The following is a 22,612-nucleotide window of genomic DNA, read 5'->3' on the forward strand; positions in this document are numbered from 1 at the left end:
CTGCAGCATTTCAAGAAGACAGCTCACCACCATGTTCTCAAGGACACAGAGAAATGGGCTATAAGTGTTGGTCTCGCCAGCAACACCCACATCCAGTAAAATTAATTTTAAGAAGTTGAGCAGCTGTAGAATTGTTCAATGAAACAAAATGCCTTTAATATGCTGATTTTAATCTTTTTTTATTAATGGTGACGTTACATTTCCTGCAGCTCTGCAGTCCCTTTTGAATCTGAAAGACAGTTAGCTTGTCACCTTGTTAGAATTAATTGCATCTGTCTTATATATTGCACTGGGGCATTTAATGGGGATTATCACAAAAAGAAACAGCTTTCAGTTCAAGAAGGGAACTTAAGCATTTAGGATCAGAATCTGCCACGCTCAGCTCCATCTGAGCAACAATAACTTGATTTATAGAGAGACTGCAAAATGCTCCAAGGATCTTCACAGGGATTTTATTAAATAGAATTTGAGCAGCATAGGTATTCATTTAACAAAGGAATTCACAGGTAGCCAATTTCACTGATTTGACACAAATCAAAAGTTTTTAATTTGGAACAGTTGCTGTAAGTTTCTGTGAGGTTTTTTTTTGCAACCAGGTGAATGTGCCAGCTATAATCCCAAGCGGTGTCTCAGTGCCTGAGGTACAGAGTCAATTGTGGTGTGATCTGTCTGTCAGTCAGAGAGACAAGGAGAATATGAAGCATCTTGTATTTATTATTTCCAGCAGGATTCACAGCAGCTAAAGGTGTTTATTGTTCACCTTGAGGCTGCTACTTTGCCAAACACTTTGCTCCTAGGGTTATGGGTGGCACAGTGGCACAGTGGTTAGCACTGCTGCCTCACAGAGTCAGGGACCTGGGTTCAATTCCTGCCTCCGGTCACTGTCTGTGTGGAGTTCTCCCCATGTCTGCGGGGGTTTCCTCCCACAGTCCAAAGATGTGCGTGTTAGGTGGATTGGCCATGGAAAATTGCCCCTTAGTGTCAGGGAGACTAGCAGGGTACATAGGTGGGATTATGGGGATAAGGTCTGGGTGGGATTGTGGTTGGTGCAGACTTGATGGGCCAAATGGTCTCCTTCTGCATTGTGTAGGATTTCATGATACAGTGAAGGGAGAGCAAAAGCTTGCTACATTGAATGTGGTTTCTCATGTTGGGTGAGAGGAAGAAATAGCTGATGCGGCTCAAAATATACACTCACAGATTATGGTTTGAATAAGATTATAAGAACTAGGAGCAGAAGCAAGCTATCTGGCCCCTTGAGCCTACTCTGCCATTCAATAAGATCATGGCTGGTCTTTTCGTGGACTCAGCTCCACTTACCCACTCACTCACCATAACCCTTAATTCCTTTACTGTTCAAAAACCGATCTATCCTTGCCTTAAAAAATTCCAACGAGGTAGCCTGAACTGCTTCACAGAGCAGGGAATTCCACAGATTCACAATCCTTTGTGTGAAGAAGTTCCTCCACTAGGTAGACTAGAGAAACTGAAATTGTTCTTAGAGCAGAAAAGGGAGATCTAATGTGACCAAAAAAAGGGCTTTGACAGAGTGCAGAGGGAGAAACTGCTTCCTGAGGCAGAAAGGATTAATATCCAAAAAATATTTAAGATACTCGGAGCCAGTTAGGATCACCAGCTGCCTGAAAGGAAGGCAGAAGCAGACTGAATCTTCAAAAGTGTATTGGAATATTTGAAAGGGAAATATCTGCAGGGCTATTGGGAAAGAGGAATTGAGTGGGAGTAACAGGCTTGATCTTCCAAAGAGCCGGCATTTCTTGGTGATAAATATTGGCTAGGTTGCCAGGGACAACCTCCCCGTTCTTCAGAAAGTGTTATGTTGCGTCCACTTGAGTGGGCTGACACAGCCTTGGTTTAATGTCTCAGCCAACCGTGCAGCACACTCTCAGTGCTCATCTAACGACCCCAAAGTGGACTTCAGCCACAAACTCCTCACAGAGGTCACAGTGCCACAGCTGATCCGCACGGTGCAAGTGTTACTCATTTTCAGAGCTCTATAACAGTTCTATCCCTCTATCAGTTTCTAAGCTAATCTGCAATCGCTGTAAAGTCATTAAAGTCACTCTTTAATTGATGCATCTAATTGGGCTCTAAGGTGCTGTGTGGATCACATCCAGCTGCTTCAGTGGACCAGCTAACCAATGATATTCATATTGCAAAACCATTTCCATGGTGGGCAGCCACAGTGGCACAGTGGTTGGCAGTGCTGCTTCGCAGTGCCAGGGACCTGGGTTCAATTACAGCCTTGGGTGACTGTTTGTACACTTTCCCCCTGTCTGCATGGGTTTCCTCCAGGTGCTTCAGATTCCTCCCACAGCCTAAACAAGTGCAGGTTAGGTTGACTGGCCATTGTAAATTGTCCCTCAGTGTCCAAAGGTTAGGGGGATTAGCAGAGTAAATATGTGGGGTTACTGGCAAAGGGCCTGGGTGGGACTGTTTCACGGTGCTGAATGACCTGTTTCCTTTTTTGTATTCATTTGTGGGACATGGAAATCCCTAGCTAGTCAGCATTTATTACCCATCACTAGTTGCCCTTGGAGGACAATTGAGAGTCAACCACGATGATTTTGAGTCCCATAACTCTAACCCCAGGATTTAGATGGAGCAACAGACGAAAGTCTAACGTAAATTTCTCTCCACCCTCACAGGTCATCAACCGGGAGGTACCCCCAAACCCACCCAAAACATGCACCGTCTCCAGCAATCCCATGCAGCAAGCCCCAAATCCAGCAGCTGATGTCTAAAGCAAGCCAGAATGAATAGAGGCCACATTACCCCAAATATAACAACCCCAGCAGCAACACTAATAGGCTAATTGAAAAGTCAGGAGCACCTGCAGTCTTTACTATGAAATCCCCCCAACTCAATTTCTATTACATTGCTGCCATCTGCAGTTCATAGGTAATCACTTGGAGCACTGTACCACAGGAGTGGATTATCCCCAGTATTCTTCCTGTATTCTTCTAATCTCCTGTATTATTCAACCCAATTCGACTTGTTGTTCAAGGAGTATGTGCCCTCCTCCTTCTTCCTCCTAAATGGACCCTCTCACACTCGCCTGTACTGAAATTAATTTTCCACTTCCATGCCTATTCTGCATGTGTATTGTTGTATCTTGTATTTGATCTCAGTCCTCTCCTGTATTAACTACAGCCCTTAATTTGGTGCCATCCACAAATTTTCAAACCTGTACTTCTGGTTCCAGAGTCTAAGGTGTTTATACCAATGATGAACAATAATGTACCCAGCGCCAATTTCTGTGGAACACGATACTGATGGATGTGAGCATGACTGTGCGTGAGAAAGGGAGACAACAAAAACCTGTAAAGAAAATGCTCTAGCTTTACTGCTCCTGTTTCAAACCTCCAAGCTTCGTGGGTGGATATTGAGAATTACACTCTAAAGGTCAACACGCGTCAAAATCCTGAATTCCCGATAAGTGTCTCCAATGTGTGGATCACTGTGCCAGGTTGCTAATGAGAAACATTTCTCCCCTTAGCAGGCAGAATACTGAACGAGCATTGTCCTTTTCTGGTTGTACAGCTCTTGGCCTGATCCTAGCCCAATCTCTGGTGTCACACAATGACCCGGGTACAAGGAAATCTGACTTGGACTTTAAGTGGCGGAATTGCTTACTGCTATCGTTGTTTTATAACAACAGGACGGAGATGCCACGTATCGCAAAGTACTCCGCTCCATGTCTACGCTGTGTTTAAGATCTAACACCAGACATCAGCTCACGAGAGGCTGCTGTTGAGAGAAAGGTTTGAATACTTCTAGTGCTGGGTCATGAGAAGTCAGCATAAAACAAAAATGTCTTTCTTTAATTTTTAAGTATTTCTATCATTCAGGAATATATGCAATGTGTTTAATGCGTGACAATAACAGTTTCACAAGTGTTCAGAAAAGAACACTGCAATCCCATCCAAGCTTCTTTTGAACTCCCCTGCTCTTCTTTGAATAGTGTCGTGGGATTTTACGTGCCCACTTGAACTGACAGAAAGTACCTCAGTTTAACACCTCATCCAAAATACAGCACCTCCAACAAAGTAGCATTTCTCCAGGGGAGAAGAGAACTGAGCTCAGCAGGGGGGCCCGGCCAGGTGACCAGAAAAATTAGCACATCAGCAGCAGCACCCTCACTCCAGACTGGCTGTCTCTGCTTATACATGAAGTAGTCAGCGCAGACAAAGAGGATGTTTCACTAGATCTATCAACAGGACATAGCTGTATGTCCTTGCAAAGAGCGCCGAAAACTATAACGATGACATGTTTAGGTGACCGTTGTCTGATTGGGCATTCCATCCATCTACCACTAAAGATTACGACATTACCGATGGGACACGATTAAACAGCTATTGTCTCAGGCCTACCTCACTGTAACATATGTAAATAATTTACTGGTGTGTGTAACTAGAAACAATTATCTTTGCTCGAAGTTGTGCCCTATAAAAAAAGCTGGCTGTACACAATTAGGAGGGGCAGACTGAAGAAACCTTAAGAATTCTTCAGATCCTTTCTCCTTATCGATAAGAAGACAATAAAGAATCCATCACTCATGAATGCTGTATCTGAATATCTTTTTAGCTCTGACACCTTCATATTGCACTGAGGTGTCAGCCTGTGTTGCCCACTCACGCCTCAGGGTGGAAATCAAATTCAATTCCTACTAACTCAGAGAAACAAACACTATTGGGCCAACCTGAGAGATATCTACACCACATTCAAAGGCAGCACATTGAAATATTCCAAAAAATATTCAGCACTTTGTACAGAAATTACTTTTAGTTGGAGGCATATGATGAATTCACTGACAATGAGAGCCACTGAAGGAATAAGAAGCTATCGAGCACACACTAAATGCCTGTGGATAAATACTGATTCACTAACACAACAACTTGCATTTATGTAATATCTCTAATGTCATAAAATGTCTCAAGGTGCTTTACCGGAGTGTCACAGAAAATCTGACCTCGAGCCACTTATGGAAATATTAGGCTGAAAAGGGACGTTTTGCAAAGTGTCTTTAAAGGGGGAAAGAAAGAGAGGAGAGGTTTAGGGAAGTAATTCCACAGCTTAGGATCTACATACGAACATACAAAATGAGTACAGAAGTGGAATATTTGGCCGTCCAGTCTGCTCTGACATTTGATGGGATCGTGGCTGATCTGTTTGTGTTTGATCTACCTCTGGTAACTTTTGGTTCCCTTACCTAACCTCTTCATTAAAAATATTCAGTTTCCACTCTTCCTGAGGCAGAGGTCAAAAATTGCACATCCTTCAGAGAAAATAAATTTGCTCATTTCTATCCTAAAAGGGCGACCCCTAATTACAAAACAGTGCCCCCTAGCTCTAGACTCACCCAGAAGAATCCTTTCCCTGTCCACCTTGTCAAGACCATTCAGGATCTTATATACTTCAATCAAATCACTCCTCACTCTGCTAAACATCAGTAGAAACAAGTCCAGTCTGTCCAACCTTTCCTCATAAGACACCCACTCATTCCAGGTAGCAGTCTAGTAAACCCCCTCTGAACCACCTCCAGCACACTTGCATTCTTCCTTGAATAAGGTTACTAAAACTGCATACAATATTCAAAATTCGCTACTTGACAGCTGAAGGCACAGCTACCAACTGGGACAAAATTGGACCAATGCAGAGTGCTCAGATGATAGTGCTGAAGGAGGACTTCCAGCTTACCAAGTCTGCACCGACTCTCTCAGACAGAGTACTTCACCTAGACCCTTTCCCCACCGTATCCCTGTAACCTGCACACTTATCATGGCTAATCCATTTGACCTACACATCTTTGGTCTGTGGGAGGAAACCGGAGCACCCGGAAGAAACCCACGCAGACACAGGGAAACGTGCAGACTTCACACAGTCACCCAAGGTAGGAATTGAACTCAGGTTCCTGGCATTGTGAGACAGCAATGCTCACCACTGTGGCACCCATGCCTGAAGGATGTTACAGAGGTAGGGAGTGCCAACCTTTTGGAGGAAGTAGAATACAAAGCTGAATAAGCAGGGACCAATATGAATAGAATGGCAATCAACCAAAATTACTTTTACCAACATCGCTATCATTTCAATCCAACTAATCAATCAAACTTGTCATAAACGCAGGATTCTGAAGGAGTTTGACAGGGTAAATGTTGAGTGGATGTTCTCCCTCTTGAGGGAAATGAAAACTAGGGGGCACAGTTTAAAACGGGTCTCCCATTTAGAACGGAGATGTAGAGGAGTTTCTTCTCTCAGAAAGTTGTTAGTCTTTGGAAAACTCTTTCACAGAGAGCAGTGAAGGCTCTTTGAATATATTCAAGGCTGAGACACATTTCTGATTGATGAGGGAGTCAAGGATAATGAGGGGCAGACAGAGAAGTGGAGCTACGGTCACAATCAGATCAGTCATGATCTCATTAAATGGTGAAAGCTGGCTGGAAAAGCAGAATGGCCACTTCCTGGTCCTGTTTCTTATGAAATCTGCCAAAGTTCCCACACCTACTAAGCCCAGTGACCTCTTTGGGAATCTGCGTGCATGCTTGTACAACCAAGACTATGAGGCAGCTACCCTACGATCAATCTGCCTGCCCACAGCAACCAGTTCAGCTCATAGGTGACCACTAGAGGCTGATGGCATCCATGGAAGCAAAACTCAGGAGCAATTAATTATTGAGGGAGAGAGAAGCAAAAGGAATTAAATACAACCGTCTGCTGTTCCCACTTTATTATCATTTTACTTATCAAACTGGCAGGATTTCATTACAGTCTTGCAACAATACTTCAAGAATCACAATACACGAACATTAACAGCAGCTTTGAGCTTCCAGGGGGAATTCACGAATGTATCAATCAGCAGCACAGCAGTTCCCTCGTGACATTTCTATATTTTCTCAGCATTGGCTAACCATGCTACCCAAAACAGGCAACTCCCACGCAGTGCATTTACACTTCTACAACGTCTGAGATGGTTGAGGGAGGGCGTGAAAATGGATTAGTCAATTTTTTTTTAGGACCTTTTAATCATCCTGAAGTACAGGCCCATGTCGTCTGATACAACTGAATGCTGCCTCTAGTTCAGCAGTCACTTTCACCAGTAAGTGGTTTCCCCATTGTGAGTAACAAAAGCCATTTTAAATGTACTCTGATTTTAATAAGAGAGGCTGCAAAGTCATAGAAAGTGTGCTTCTCACTGTGCCACACGGGAGACCTCTGACCGACAACAATTTATTCCAATCTATTTTCCTCCTTAAGGAAGGCAATGTCAAGTGACAGTCATTCCCGACACAAGGAGTGCTACTATTGCTGGAACAGTGACTGCCTTTGTTGTAAGTAAAGAAAGATTTGCATTTATATAGCTCCTTCCACAATCTTAGAACATCCATCCCATTTAATTATAGAATCATAGAGTCCTAATAATGCGGAAGGAGGTCATCCGGCCCATCGAGTCTGCATGACTCTCCGAAAGAGCATCTCACCCATGCCCTTCCCTTTGCCCTATCCCCGTAAGGCCACACATTTAGCATGGCCTAACTTGCACATCTTTAGAGTGTGGGAGGAAACCGGAGCACCCGGAGGAAACTGACAAGGACACGGGGACAATGTGCAAACTCCACATGGTCACCCGAGGCTGGAAGTGAACCTGGGTCCCTGGCGCTGTGAGGCAGCAGTGCTAACCACTGTGCCACCCCAGGTACTTTTTTGAAGTATAGTTACTGTTGCAATATTAGAAACACTGCAGCCAATTTCAGCACTGCAGTCTGTGACATAAGTGTACCTTTAAGAAAGATTTTTTTTAAAAACATGATTTCTGCAGCTCTCATAGCTTCAATGATGTCATTGTTGCTGGTTTAACAGGAAATATCCTTTTACTGCTATTTAGGTAGCTTAAATGGGGTTGTTTGCGATTAGTTTTATGATCCTGCATTATAAGAGGACGGTCATGTGTTTTGGATAGTTTTTTTCAGTTTCAGTTTGGAGCTGCACGTTTGAGTTTTTAGTTTTAGAAGGGACAGCAAGCTAAAAAGTGTTTTCCCTCTCTCCCTGTTGTTTTGAAAATACTGTTGGTTAGCTGAAAACAAGATCTTGTTTTCCTGATGTATGAAAATCTGCTGTTGTTGGAGACTGGATGAGAGTCTCTCTGGTGTTTAGGGAAGCTGTCTTGTCTTCACACTGTCCAGAATGAATCCAGAGAACTACAGACTTCAACCAAACTACTCACTTTCCATTATCACGTGAGCGGTAGCCTTCGCTGTATTGAACCTGTTTAAAGGATTTGTCTATGGCAAGGGTTTTCGTTTGATTGGAACACACTTGACGTCTTTGTTAAGGGCTAAACATTAAAGTGGTTGTTTTGTTTCTTGTTTGCAATTGATAAAAGTTCTTGTTGATTTTCTTACTATACTTGTTAACTATTCTTAAATAAATTTTGTTTGATAAAAGCTTTCTAATGGGTCGTTTGAATCATACCTAATGAGAAGCCTATCATGCTTATCCTACCCAAATTTAAGATGCAAAACTTATGATCCAGGTGGACTTCATAAAACACTACAACCCTATGTCAGACTCCTATTCACAGACTACAGCTCGGCCTTTAACACAATTATTCCTGCAAGACTCTCTCCAAATTTTATGGGACTCGGCTCCACCCTCTGCAACTGGATCCTAGACTTCTTAACCCACAGACCTCAATCAGTAAGGATAGGCAACAACATCTCCTCCACGATCATTTGCAACACCGGTGCCCCACAAGGCTGTGTTCTCAGCATCCTACTATACTCCTTATACACATATGACTGTGCGGCCCAATTCCCCTCCAATTTGATTTTCAAGTTTGCTGATGACATCATCGTAGTGGGTTGGATCTCAAACAATGACAAGACAAAGTACAGGAAAGAGATTGAGAATCTGGTGAACTGGTGACAATAATCTCTCCCTTCATGTCAACAAAACAAAGGAAATAGTCATCAACTTCAGGAAGCATAATGGAGGGCATGCCCCTGTCTACATCAATGGGGATGAAGTAGAAATGGTCAAGAGCTTCAAGTTTTTAGGTGTCCAGTTCACCAACAACCTGTCCTGGACCCACCATGCCAACACTATAGTTAAGAAAGCTCACCAACACCTCTACTTTCTCAGAAGACTAAGGAAATTTGGTATGTCTACAACAACTGTCACCAACTTCTACAGATGTATCATAAAAAGCATTCTTTCCAGTTGTGTCACAGCCTGGTATGGTTCCTGCTGTGTCCAAGACCACAAAAATCTACAAAGGGTCATGAATGAAGCCTAATCCATCACCCAAACCTGCGTCCCATCCATTAACTCCACCCACACTTCCCGCTGCCTCAGAAAAGCAGCCAGCATAATCAAGGACCCCATGCCCCCCCAGACACACTCTCTTCTGCTTTCTTCCATAGGGAAAATGATACAAAAATCTGAGGACACGTATCAACCGATTAAAACAGCTTCTTCCCTGCTGCCTTTTGAATGGATTTATCTTGCATTAAGTTGATCTTTCTCTACTCCCTAGCTATGACTGTAACACTGCATTCTGCATTCTCTCCTTTCCTTCACTATGAATGGTATGCTTTGTCTGTATAGTGCGCAAGAAACAATACTTTACACTGTATACTAATACGTGACAATAATAAATCAAATCAAATCAAAACTTCCAGGGACTTAAGTTGAAGATGGCTTGGTCAGGGGTTAATTGGTCAGTGTAGGACCATATCCCCTCTATTCCCTCCCTCTTCAAGTACCATCCAGATGCCTCTTAAATGTTGCTAATGTGCCTGCTTCTACCACCTCCTCCGGCAACATGTTCCAGGCACTCACCACTCTCTGCGTGAAAAACTCCCCCTGCACATCTCCCTTAAACTTTCCCCCTCCCACCTTGAACCTGTACTCCCTTGTAATTGACAACTGGGCAGTAATAAATATAAAATTCTAGTGAAACTCTGTTATCCGCAGAAGTGTGGAAATGTAGAACTCACTACCACAGGTAGTAGTTTAGATAAATAGCTTAGATACATTTACGGGCACACTGGATAAATTCATAAAGGAGAAAGGAGTAGAGGGACATGTTCATGGGATTAGATGAAGCAGAGTGGAGGAGACTCGTGTGGAGCATAAACACCAGCGCGGATTTGCTCGGCCAAAATGGTTTGTTTCTGAAAAGTAAATTATTCTTCGTATTTCTCTGTAAAGTAACTGGGCTGTCTTCTGCCATCCTTTTCTCTCTCTTTGCCCTCTCATTAATGGGGATTGCTTCAATCATTAGACAGTGAGACGCTGTCCAAGCCTAAAAGCAAAGGCAATCCTTCACACCTTGCATCAATATCCTGCTAAATCATTCATATTGCCAAAGCAACAACGGAGAATCAATCTCCTCCGGATATAAGGGCTGTCAGCAAGTTGCCACAGCTGAGGAAAAATTTATACAAATTTAATTCCATTCAGTGCACAAACAAAACCTCAAATGCTGATTGTTAGATGCAATATTTATCAAAACTGGCTCTCTCTCTCGCCTGTGGGTGTCCACATTTCACCACTGCATCTTTCGTAAAGGTTAAAAGATTGATAATGGTTTCTATCCCTGGTTTGTGTTATTTTAGCACTGACTGTATTAAGCAAATTTAGCTCTGTATCAAAAGGGCTGAAGTCACATCCGCTTCTCGCAAGATCCGGGATTCATCAATACTAAAACCAAAGTCTTGACCCGCCCTCAGTGGAGAAATGCGAATCTGGCAACTTAGGCCAACAGAGGAGGAAGTCTTGAGATGTGATTTCCATTCAGTGCTGTGTGAGATTTTGTTAGGCTAGGGCAGCAACTGATCAGAATTGGTCTCAGTGCTGGTGGCTAAAATAATTATTATATATGGGGAAAATGTCAACCAGATTTCTTTTTCTAATCGATATGTGGGTGCACAGAGTACATAAATGAGGACAAGATTGGGCTTAGCTGGGATGCTTAGCAAAACTCTTCAAGCCTCACAAAGTAGCCACTTGGCCACAGATTTGAGGGGACATTAAACAACCATAAGACTACATTTCCATCAGTTCTTCAGGAGAGAGAGAATTGTTAAGGGGGATGAAACACATTTTTTTACTGAGTTTCCTGACGACTTACTGGGTTAATATCCTAATTGCTGAGGCATTGAGACACACAGAGTAAAAGATCCAAGTCCGAGTCTGTGCTGGGTTAGCTCTTTTTAAACTGCATTGAGTAACAGGAAAGAATACATCAACCAGGGTGCAAACTTCTGGTGACTTCTGTTGGTGAGGGCACAACTAAACTCAGCTGTGATAGCCCACCCCATCATTCCCCATGAAGGGTATACATAAACAATGGTCACTTGGGTGAATATAGAGGGCACTGCAGCCCTCAATTAAGCAACATATTGCAGAGAGGACAAGACGATAGACAGGCAAAGAAAGGCTGGATTCTCAGTCCACTAAGAAATAAAGGCATTTGAACGTTTGCACCCTGTAAGACAGACTGCTGAACTAAAACTAATACCTTTAGAGCCTCTCAATTAATCCATTAGATAGACAGCAGGATCTATCCAGAACTGACATAACCCACGATGCCCCCTGAGGAAATGGCTATTTAGCCGCCTCTAAAGCAAACCGCTCTTAAATTCTGGATTTATCTGCAATATGCAATGATTCCATTAACAATACCTGCAGGCACCATTTAAGCACTCAGGAATCCTTGATCAACGGACCTTCATGACACAGGCAGCTGAATGTAATCCTATAGAGCTACAATCTTATCACTGCAAAATTCAACATACTCCCCTTATGACCTTACACAGCTCCCAGCCTGGAAAGGGCAAAGCTATGAAGCTGTGATTTAACACTCTTATTAAAGTTTTAAGTGGTTTCATTAGAATTACAATTTTCTGGCATTCTGAGTCAACAAGGTCCAATTACTCTAATGATCAGAAGCACATTGTGAAAATTGTCTCATTTGAGGCTTTAAATGCCCATCATCTCCAGAAGTACTTCAGTGGGAATTATAGAAGGTTAAGAATTTGTACTGTGGTCTTTGAACACACAAAACAAAACTTCAATGAAGCCAAGTATAGACCACTTGAAATTTAAGGATAATAAAGGCACCGGGAAAAGCGCAAAGAAGATTTACAAGGATGGTATCAGAACTGGAGAGATTTGAATGATCAGGAAAGAGTCAAGAGGCTCAGCCTCTTTTCTTTACAAAAGACAAACGATTGACCTGATATAGATCTTTTAAATTATGGAGAGGTTTGATAAGGGTAGATGCAGAGACTGTGTCAGTAAGACTCCAGTGATCATGTACAGATGGATAAGACACCAGGGTTATTTCACCTTACTCCAGAGGGAGCCCCATGACAGCAATAAACTGTGGACGGTAAGTTCAAAGGAACATTTGGAGTAAAGCAGGGAACTTTGGGAGGACTGGCTGCTGTTGCTCGTGAGTAGACTGAGAACCCATTTCACTTGTGCAGACCAACAATATGTTTTTCTATTGTCGAAGATCTCATTCTGCTCACTTATACTTTTCAAGTGCAGCAATCCTCATTGACACTAGCTCTCTGAATAAAAAGAGGTCAAAATGAATAACTTGTAGGAAATTTGGATATTAAGTACATCACTGCATAGAAGTTACAGCATAGAAATAGGCCTCATAAATCCCTGTTGGTGATTATGCTCCACAAGGGCCTCCTTCCATCTTACTTGATCAAAAATGATCTAATTTTTCTTTCTCTCTTGGGTAATTATCTGGCTTCTCCTTCAATGTATCTCTGCTATTTGCCTCAACTACTCCAGTGGTAATGAGTTCCGCATTCTCACCAGGCTCTGGATAAAGAGGTTTCCTCTCAATTCCCTACTGGATTTATTAGTGGCTGTCATATGTTTATGATATAAATACAAAACAAAAATCACACATGATGATTCATAATCCATTGCAAGCATTTGTAAAACGGATGCAAACTTTGGGCCTGCAGTCTGCATTCTATTACACTGCTTTTGGCCCAGGTTAGTGCTTTCAGGAAAGTGACACGTCATTTGGGTAGCACAGTGTTTAGCCCTGCTGCCTCAGCTCCAGGGACCCAGGTTCAATTCCTGGCTTGGTTCGCTTTATGTGTGGAGGTTGCATGTTTTCCTCGTGCATCTGCATGAGTTTTCTCCGTGTGCTCCAGTTTCCTCACTTAGTCCAAAGATGTGCAGGTTAGGTGCACTGACCATGCTGAGTTTCCTCTTAGTGTCCCAGGATGTGTAGGTTAGAGAGTTTAGCAGGGTAAATATGTCAGGTTACAAGGATAGCGCCTGAGTGGGATTGGTGCAGTCTCAATGGGCCAGATGACCTCCTTCTGTGCTGTAGGGATTTTATGATTTATGAGAGACCATAAAGTTTAATGGGTCTATTTGTAGAAATACCGTGGCTACAAGAGCAGGTCAGAGGCCGGGAATCCTCTGGTAAAAAAAACTCTCAGAATCAGAATAGAATCATAGAATCCCTATGTTGTATAAGGAGGCACATTGAGTCTACACCAATTCTCTGATAGAGGAGACTCAGGCCCTATCCTCGTAGGCCTAGGCCCTAACCCCGTAACCCACATATTTACCCCAATAATCCCCCTAACCTACAAATCTTGGAACACTGGGAGACAATTTAGCATGGCCAATCCACCTAACCTACACATCTTTGGACTCTTCGGACTCCCCAAAGCCTGTCCACCGTCTACAAAGTGCAACTCAGGAGTGTAATCGAACAATCTCCATTTGTCTGGGTGGGCGCTCCAAAAGCACTGAAGAGGCTGAGACACATCCAGAATAAAGCAACCCGCTTTATTCTGGATAAAGCCAGTTATGCCATGCCACCCACTGCCTTAAAAAACATTCACAATCTCCACTACTGATGCACAGTGGGATCAGTGTCTCTGCTGCACAAGATGCACTGCAGCAACTCACCCAAGTCTCCCTTGACAGCACCTTTTCAAACCAGCAAAGTTTGTCACCTAGAAGGACTAGGGTAGCAGGCACATGGGAACGCCTCCATCCTCCAAGTCACAGACCAACCTGATTTAAAATTATATTGCTTATCCTTCCCAGATCTCCTTTCCTAACAGTGCCATGGCTGTACCGACACTGCATGGGCCACAGAGGCTCAAGAGGTTGGCTCCCCAGCACCTCCTCAAGGGCAACTGGAGATGAGCAACAAATGCTCCCATCACAAAATAACTTTTAACAACCTGATATTCTACTGGGCATTTCAGTGTCCTGTTCATCTCTGCTCTGATGCAGACATCTGGGCTCACTAACCCAGAATGCTACTTTTAGCCATCTCAGAGGAACTGTGGGAGTTGTCAGACTTAATAATAGTCAGACATAATAACAGCATTAGCACATATCGAGCAATCCAATGCTGAAAAATGTGCAATCCTTCCTCACAACCAGTGACAATACAGGGGAATACACTGGTCTTCTGGAAGGCTAATCAGGGAGAGATCAAACCAACAACAAGCTTTCATTGTGTTCTGTATAAAAAGCTAAAAATATTCAAACCTTTTCTAAAATAAGATAGAATGACATTATTTACAGGAAAACCTAAAGCAGACAATAATTTATGCGTTCTCTTCAAAGTAACTAAAGACTTGGACAACGTTACGTGTAGGAAAATGTGTGCTGCAGTGCGCTTTTCCTGATTCATTCGGGAGACGTGGGTGTCACTGGCATAAACCAACATTTGCTGTCTTTCTCTACTCGCTCTTGGCAACCGAGTGGCTTGTCAGACTAGATCATAGGACAGTTAAGGGTTAACCACATTGCAGCGGGTCCGGAATAACATATAAGGCAGACTGCTCAGGAATAGCAGACTTCCATCCTTAAAGGACATTACTGAAACAGATGGATTTATACAGCAGTCTGGCAGTCACTTATGCTAATACCACCTGATCTATTTAATTAACTGAATTTAAATTCCCCAGCTGCTATGTACATTAAACCCCTGGATTACCAATCCTGTAACATAGCCACTGCTCCTGTTCATCAAAATATGGGGTTTCTGAAGACATCAAAGAGGTTGAATCATCTGATTTGTGCAACTGTTTCACTTTGCATGTGAACATGCATTTCACTGATAGGCTGCAATGAAACCTCCTGTGACAAATACCTTTAAAGGGGAGAAGTTAGATAAGCATATACTGTTGGAATTCTCTACTCCAGAGCACTGTGGATGCTCAGTTGGTATATTCAAGGCTCAGACTGATAGATTTTTGAACATTTAAAGAATCAAGAGATAGGGGGATAGTGCGAGAAAGCATAGTTGAGGTGAAATATTAGCCATCATCTTATTGAATGGTAGAGCTCGCTGGGGGTTTGGAATGAGGAGGGTGTTGCAAGGCTATCTCTTATTTCTTATCTTCATATAAGGGAGAAAGGAATGGAAGAATATGGTGATAGGATTGTGACTTACGTGTCACATGTACACCAGCACACTTATGGTTCACAAACCAGTTGGGCCAAAAGGCCTATTTATGGGACAGCAGGGTGGCACAGTGTGGGGGTTTCCTTCCACAATCAGAAGATTTGCAGGTTAGGTTAATTGGCCAAGCTAAAAATGTCCCTAGTGTTGGGGGGATTAGCAGGATAAATATGTGGGGTTATGGAATAGGGCCTACGTGAAATTGTGGTCAGTGCAAACTCGATGGCCAAATGGCCTCCTCTCTGTACTTTAGGGATTCTATTCTATGATTTGCTGTAAAGTCTAGGTGAACTCCCACAAACGCCTGAACTCAGCAATTTATAGAGAGCTTGAATATTTATAAACGTAGGGTGCCTCCAGCATATAACCAGAGATAGGATTTCCTCCTGTTAATCTAAACCACTGCACATAATTTCTACAAATTCGCTTCAAGTAAACCTCGTTACATCACAACTTGTGAATTTAAGAATGGCTGGATAAAAAGTTATTAAAAAAATCACTGATCAAAATAACTCTGAACTCTAAACTAGATACTTGTGCAAGGAAGTAGAGTGCTTGGGGCAAAGAACTAAACAAAATATAGATGATGTTTAAAAAGTCTGTCATTACAATCCCAAAACCTAAATGTGCAAAAAAATACTTTTGAGTACAATGGCAATGCCTCACAAAGAGCAGTGTGACTTTTTAAAAACGAGGACTTTGAGTTAAGGGCTAATGTTTGACTTGATTTGATTTGATTTGTTATTGTCACATGTACTAACATAGTGAAAAGTATTGTTTCTTATGCGCTGTACAGACAAAACATACTGCTCATAGAGGAGGAAAGGAGAGAATGCAGGATGTAGTGTTACAGTCATAGCTAGGGTGTAGAGAAAGATCAACTTAATGCAAGGTAGGTCCAGTCAAATGTCAGATGGCAGCAAGAAGCTGTTCTTGAGTCGGTTGGTATATGATCTCAGATTTTTGTATCTTTTTCCCAACGGAAGAGAGAATGTATCTAATGCGTGGGGTCCTTAATTATGCTGGCTGCTTTGCTGAGGCAGCAGGAAGTGTAGACAGAGTCAAGGGATGGGATGCTGGCTTGCGTGATGGATTGGGCTACATTCATGACCTTTTGTATTTGTAATGTTGGTTTTGTAATGTTGCCTAATGCGCTGGGAGAACGCCCTGTACTTTGTGAGCTGCTTTAACATTGTCTCTTTGGTTAACAAGGTCCCAGTTCAACTTTCTCATTTGAATGACAACGCGCATCAACATAGCATTCCCTGAGCACTATATTGGATTGACAACTGTCAGTCCAGTCTACCCACATGAGCTTTTTATCCTCAAATAGAGGCAACAGTACAATCATCTGAAGTAAAAAAATGGAAAATTTTCCATCACTCCTTTGAACTGAATTCAATCTTTACGTTACTTACGAATTCGAAGTCCCCATCCTGCGGTACCTTCCAGTTATCAGAGGAATTCTGAAGTGCTTGTGCATTACGACTACTGTGGCTGTTTGCCTGGTTCTCTTTTTCCTTCTGTTCAAAATACTCCAGGAAGGAGGGTTTACTTTGTTGCACAGTCTCCTCGTTCCCTGTTTAAGTAAAAGAAAAATAGGTCGAGTTAAAAGCTACATAGGTGGCAATATCATGGGTTTAAAAAGGTTCAATAAACAAGTTGAATAATCAATGCTGAGCAGTTAATGCTGATCTTTCAGGCCGTGAGTGAACACCTCAGGACTGCCCACCAAATTTAGAATTAAGATGAAACAGCATGTGTCAAATGGCCATCTTCATCTCTATCCATCTTGAAAAGTCACGGAAGTGGGCAATCAGTTACCAGGCCATTTACCGTTGTCCTCACCCAACACTGCCCGATCCCATGGAAACATACACCTCCACCAGAGGCACAATGAGGTTATGAATTGAAGGATGTGGGAAGATCAGACAATATTGTCCACATAACCGCACTTCATGGCTGACACATGTTCTCCAGAAAGCAAGGTATTGGGACATTGTTTGCTGCAGAGATTCATCAGAGGCTTAAGAAAGAGCAGAGTCAAAATTATTTCAAATATACCAATCTTAGGACAAGGTACTAAGGATTAGGGTACCCGAGCAGGGATGGGGAGGGGGAAGAGTTAAGATATAGACAAGCCATGATATAACTGAATGGGGAACAGGTTATAAGGGACTAATCTATGAAGTGCACTAGAACACCAAGGTTGGATGTGTTTGATTTCCCACAACATTGGAGGCAAATGGAAGTTAAGTGCCCCTTCATCGGGCGAGGTGAGAGAATCAGAAGGGCAGCCGTTGGCTGGGTAGCACAGAATCTCTGGGGCAGTTTACCCATTTGTCCACTTTTATCACACACATTGTGGCCACAACAGTAACTACTTGAACTTTAATACGCCTTTAAAGTATGAAGCATCCCAAAAAGACTTTACAGGAGCATTATGACCAAATTTGATGGAGTCCAATTCTCATGCAGTATAAATTGTGTTCTCTTTACTATTGGTATTGTTGTAACTGCTCTGCTGAGTGCAAGACAAAAGCTTCAACAGCGTGTCTGTTTGTTGGAATACTTGGGTTCATTCCAAAAGTCTATCACTTTTTAACTGAAAAGGCTTACATTTTAAGCATACATGTGCATATTCATCAAATTCCAGCTTTCGAGCATCCCTAATTTTAATTGCTTCATTATTGGGGGTCTATACCTTCAGATGCTTGGGCTCTAAATTCTTGACTTTATTCCCTACTCTTTGCTTCTCTACCTTTTATTCCTCCTTCAAGATGCTTTTGACCATCTGTGGCATTATAGCTGTTTGTGGCTTGGTGTCAAATTTTGCTTTACAATGCTCCTGTGAAGCGCTTTAGGACATTTTCTAAACATTAATGGTGCCAAAGAAATACAATTTGCTATTGTTTATTAGTTTGCACCCATGTCCCTGTCCTACAGTCACGGTTTACAAACTCATCCCCATGATTCAAAATGCTTAAACAAAAAACTTGTGTTACCTAATAATTAGGGGTGGCACAGTGGTTAGCACTACTGCCTAACAGCACCAGGGACCCGGGTTCGATTCCCGGCTTGGGTCACTGCCTATGTGGAATATGCACGTTCTCCCCGTGTCTGCGTGGGTTTCCTCCGGTGCTCCGGTTTCCTCCCACAGTCCGAAAGATGTGCTTTCAGTGCACTGGCTGTGCTAAATTCTCCCTCAGTGTACCCGAACAGGCACCAGAGTGCGACAACTAGGGGGTTTTCACAGTAACTTCATTGCACTGTTAGTGTGATTTGTGAATTTTCTATAGCAGTTACTGCATTATGTCACACTTCAGATCATGCAGGAGAACAAGAGAATGGCAAAATGCAATCCTTTATATTTCAAAAAAAATGTGTACACAAAAACACTGCAGCCATGCAGAGATAATCAGAATCAGGGTAGGAATAACTTGCTATTAATTTCCATTGCCTACATCAAAGCACAACAGACACATTTCCAAATAAAATTTGGTCAGGAATTGGGGATGTGTCCAAAGCATACAATTTCATCCTTAAGAAACAAGAGAATTATTTTTTATTCAATGATGGCAGCCCTAGACCATCAACAATTCTTTATGTGCATAAATTTCCATGGTGTTTCTGTCTGACTCCTCACACCGTTCAACACCAATATAACTTAAAGCTACTTTTGTCACAGGAGTGGGAGGTTTCAGTCTGGGTTCTGAAATTATGGTGTGTGAATCCACTGCAAGCCCAGATCAACTAAAGACATTGGCCTCAGGAAAAGACATTGCTGGTTTATCGCATGATTCAATACAGAAGGAGGCTATTTGGCCCATACTTCCTGTGCTGGTTCTTTGAAAGATATAAAAGCTAATTTCAGCAGTTTTTCACACGAGCAGGAATCACAACATGGAAGGGACTACCAGGTTAGTTATGGGGCAAGTATAATTGATAGCTGGATCATGCCATGGTTGGAAAACAAATTCGAAAAGAGAATGAGAGTTTTATTTTGAACTATCGAGCGTAAATATCGTCATTTTCCATGCTGATGTTATGACCAGCTCTTAGTGAATGCGGTACCTTACAGCCCTGAGGGGAAAAGAAGAGGTTTCTAAATCCTTATCACACATTAGGAATACAAGTCGAAGGGGTTCCCTTTCTCTAAGGATTCCATCTATTAACAATAAAATATTGGAGATGAAGAAAAGACTGACTTAACAGTTAAGAATGATTGAGTTGGGTAACAAAGATTCTGTTCCAATTAGTTCAAGGAGGCTTGACATTACAAGGATGGACGGGTCAGGTGACCAATGGCAGGCACTTGGGGGTGTGGCTGGTGGAGGTCATGTGATGAAACCTCCAGGAAAACAATTAACCAGAGTTGGCAGCCCTACAAGGGACACTGGAACACCATGTACTAGACCATGGTGAGTAAAAGCTTGTGAGGGACAATGAAGTTAACTTGACTCACTAGTTAAAGAAAGTGAGGACAAGGACGTTTAAAACAAAGGTAAGCAAAGTAATTTGGATCACAAAACTCTCCATAAATGATGGCAGGGTGGCACAGTGGTTAGCACCTGGCTTAGGTCACTGTTTGTACGTTCTTCCCATGTCTGCATGGGTTTCTTCCAGGCGCTCCGGTTTCCTCCCACAGTCCAAAAGATGTACAGGTTAGTTTAGTGTCACAAGTAGGCTTATATTAACACTACAATGAAGTTACTATGAAAATCCCCTAGTCGTCACACTCCAGCACACTGAGGGAGAATTTAGCATGGCCAATGCACCTCACCAGCATTTCTTTCAGACTGTGGGAGGAAACCCACGCAAACAGTGGGGAGAACATGCAGACTGCAGACAGAAAGTGACCCAAGCTTGGAATCGAACCTGAGTCCCTGGCACTGTGAGGCAGCAGTGCTAACCACTGTGTCACCAAGCCGGTTAGGTGTGTTGGCCATGCTAAATTCTCCCTCAGTGTACCCGAACAGGCACCGGAGTGTGGTGACTAGGGGATTTTTACAGTAACTTGATTGCAGTGTTAATGTAAGCCCACTTGTGACACTAATAAAAAGAAAACGAAAACTGGAAGAAAGGACAAAGGCAAGTATGAACTTATCCAGTCTTGCTATGGCTAGTCTGTTAAGCTTTATAATAGCAATTGGTCTCTCACAGGGTTACTGGTAAATGGGGCCCAGTTCTTATCAAATGTTGGAGCAGGTTCGAAGAATTCAATGGCCTACTCCAGCTTCTAATATGTATGTTTATACTGTTACAGATTCTGTCCTTCCTACCTTAAGCATCATTGCCATGAGTGCATTCTGAGCTATATAACACTGAGATGAAGTGGATCAGAATTCACAAAGAGACACAGAAGAAAAAACACTGTCACAATTCTGAAATAAAATTAGGCTGTTAGGCAGATTGGTGTAACAAACTGTCCCTAAATTAGTCTTCCCTCAATGTGGAATGCCATAAGCATAGACAAGGGTCATGGGTGGAGGGGGGACTCATGATGTTAAAATTGCAGCAAGGGCTTGTTGGGCCAAAGGGCCTGTTTTGTTCTTTGTAAATGCTGAAAATAATCTCCATGCCACCAGGATATGAAAGAGAAATGACAAGTGAGATTTGAGCTGGAAATCTTCTGGTAAATTTATACCCAAGGGCAGCACAGTGGTTAGCACTGCTGCCTCCTAGCGCCAGGGACCCCGGGTTCGATTCCCGGCTTGGGTCACTATCTGTGCTGAGTCTGCACGTTCTTCCTGTATCTGTGTGAGTTTCCTCTGGGTGCTCCAGTTTCCTCCCACAGTCTAAAGCTGCACAGGTTAGGTGCATTGGCTGTGCTAAATTCTCCTGCAGTGTACCCAAACAGACGCTGGAATGTGGCGACGAGGGGATTTTCACAGTAACTTCATTGTAAGCCTGTCTGTGGCTAATAAATAAACTTTAATCTATTTGAGTAGAATGATCTGCTATGGATTTACAGCTTTAGAAAAAATCTGGATTTATATTTTTTTGCTAGGTAAATGTTACGGAACCAAGGCAGGAAGATGGATTTAAGACACAGATTAACCGTGATCAAACTCAATGGTGGAACAGACTCAAAGGGCTGGATGACATCCTCCTATTCCAATGCACATAAAAATAAACTGTTTTTAAGGATGTTCTGTAATTCCATACTGTAACTTCATCTGTTTCACAGTATCTTGCATTACAATTTGTATCCCATCATACGTAACTTTGTCATTGCCAGATTTGATTACTACATTGCTCTCCCCACTGGCTCCCCATATGCCTCCACAAACCCTCACTTGTTCGAAGCTACACTGCTTTAATCCAATCCAACACCAAGTCCCAATCACCCATCACATTTATAGTTGCTGATCTACATTAGCCTCCAGTCGCTCAACGCCCCAAATTGAAAATTCGTGCCTTTGACTGTCACCATGGTCTTGCTCTTCCCCACCTCTGAATCCCTTCAGCTCTAAAACCATCCCCTCCATTGTAGTGCTTGGCTGAAGTGTGGATGCTTTGTGTATGCGTAATACTGGGAATTTAAATTTGTGAAAATAAGCAAAAACTGAATTTGATGGTCCATGCCTTCAATTACCCCATCTAATCACTTCTGTTGGCTCCTTTTAGGAGAACTTTGGGATGTTTGTCTGAAGTAATGTGCCGTAAAAGTAGAAATTATTTATACATGAGATTTGAGTTTGTTCTTGTTTAATTTCTTCAGCTCTCAAGTACTTCAAAAGCTGTAGCAATTGTGTAACCATGTTAAATAGCTTCTAATGGTCTGTAAAAGAGAAAAACTCAAGCTGAACCAAAAGTCTGTTTTTCAAGGTTAATAATCCTTGTTTGAAGCAACAGAGGTTAGGGTGCTTTCTGAATGACTGAAGAAACTACCATCGTAGTTATTCACTGCACATTGCATTTCCACCAGAGCGTTTCAATTGTGAAACCCTTTCATCCTTAAAACATTTATCTACACTGCATTGTTGCTCTGTTATCAAAGAACAATTGTCCTGATTTTCTTTTTAAAACACGAGGCCTTTTCTACTTTCTTTGAAAAGATTTAATTGTAGCTTGCAGCGATGAAGGATGAGTGATTAGCACTGCTGCCAGACAGCGCCA

General features: G+C 42.4%; 1 protein-coding gene across 1 annotated transcript in view; it reads right to left on the minus strand.

The window, feature by feature from the left end:
* The window catches only part of LOC145353800 (serine/threonine-protein kinase 3/4), a 146,838-nt gene that overhangs the window by 33,307 nt on the left and 90,919 nt on the right, over positions 1-22,612 (minus strand). The window contains exon 10 of the mRNA XM_080204616.1: positions 16,909-17,069. Coding sequence (XP_080060742.1) covers positions 16,909-17,069 — 161 coding nt within the window. The remainder of the gene's footprint in view (positions 1-16,908; positions 17,070-22,612) is intronic.

The sequence above is a fragment of the Carcharhinus amblyrhynchos genome, chromosome 16, assembly GCF_965287045.1.
Source record: "Carcharhinus amblyrhynchos chromosome 16, sCarAmb.v2.hapA, whole genome shotgun sequence".
NCBI lineage: Eukaryota > Metazoa > Chordata > Chondrichthyes > Carcharhiniformes > Carcharhinidae > Carcharhinus > Carcharhinus amblyrhynchos.